This window comes from Sinocyclocheilus anshuiensis, unplaced genomic scaffold (genome assembly GCF_001515605.1).
Source record: "Sinocyclocheilus anshuiensis isolate Anshui unplaced genomic scaffold, SAMN03320099.WGS_v1.1 scaffold914, whole genome shotgun sequence".
Lineage (NCBI taxonomy): Eukaryota > Metazoa > Chordata > Actinopteri > Cypriniformes > Cyprinidae > Sinocyclocheilus > Sinocyclocheilus anshuiensis.
Window position 1 is genome coordinate 1,800,133 of NW_015539870.1, and position 1,291 is coordinate 1,801,423.

At 39.4% G+C, this 1,291-nt stretch overlaps 1 protein-coding gene across 1 annotated transcript in view; it reads left to right on the forward strand.

The window, feature by feature from the left end:
* The first annotated feature begins 280 nt into the window (after positions 1-280).
* Positions 281-1,291, forward strand: part of LOC107685084 (phosphatidylinositol transfer protein alpha isoform-like) — a 7,455-nt gene continuing 6,444 nt past the window's right edge. Inside the window, exon 1 of the mRNA XM_016481553.1 lies at positions 281-471. Coding sequence (XP_016337039.1) covers positions 455-471 — 17 coding nt within the window. The 5' untranslated portion in view covers positions 281-454. The remainder of the gene's footprint in view (positions 472-1,291) is intronic.

Here is a 1,291-nt window from a genome sequence, read left to right on the forward strand (position 1 = left end):
ACTAATTATCTAACGATCGTCATACTGACTGGAAAGTCAAGTCTGGGACAGGACATGCAAAAACACCTTCACGCCCAAATCCCTCCTGTTGTAGTCTTACCCTAAATGTAAAACCAGCGGAACAAGAACATCTACCTGACATCAATGTGGAATCAGAGTCACAGTTCTGTGCAGCTGACTCTGAGTGGCGTTTGAGCGTGTTAAACATCTGACCAGGGTGTGGCGGAAGGTTCTATATGCGGCTCTTGGCCAATCAGATTGGCTCCTGCTCCGGTTTTCCTGCTCGTGGGTGTGGTTGCCGTGACGACGCGGCGCTCCTGTCGACATCTTTCAGGAAATGAATTTAAAGAAATGAGAAATCCAGGAACTTGAACCGAAACGAGTCACGGTGGGGTGGACCGAAGAGTCGAAGAATCAACTCACATGTGGGGCACGCGGAGCAGAAGGAGAGAACATGTTGATAAAGGAATTGTAAGTGTTTCAGTATGAATTAACTGAGCTGAAGTTTTGATCTCGCGCTGAACTTGAACTTAAGGGCGATTGTTTGGTAACTTTCACCGGTTGCTGCCTAATGAAGTGGACTTATGTTGATTTTTGACTAATGAATTCTGGATGTTAATTAGGTTATATAAAAGAATAGTCCTATTTCGGATTATATTATTTATATTCCTGTGATGAGTCATAAGTTAATTTGCTTTACGAAGTGAGGGGGAAAAAAGCATACCTTTTTTGAAGTTACAAACTGCAGGTAAGTTAGTATAATGTGATCGTCACGTGCTACCCTTCCGCCGGTCACGCGTCATAATGCACCGTTGTGCACGTCATGGTGCACTTTTAGACTTAATGTGCTGTAGTACATACATATTCAACGTTTAAATAAATAGTCCTCTAACCATATTATGACATTAATATTCATATAACAAGCAAGCTGAATTCTGCCTGAGCTGTAAAATATTACATTAGACGTCACTGCGTTGACATTATGATGTCATTACTGCCATAATGGCTTTTATTAATACTTGATTTTAACTGAATATGGTGATAAAGAACTTTTGATTCGACAATATTTCCAACGTCATGGAAAACCTGAGAATTATCCGGTCAGATTTGAAAATATCAGGGGGGTTTAAAATGTGAGAAATAATCCTGGTTTTAAAAGATTAGTATGCATTTGTTCGACCCGTTTATCTTTTTTTATTTTGTGGCGTTTGGTTGTTAAAAACATTTTCTGGAGGTTTAATTATTTTCAGTATGCAGGAATCTACCTTTTTGTTAACTTATTGTTTACTCA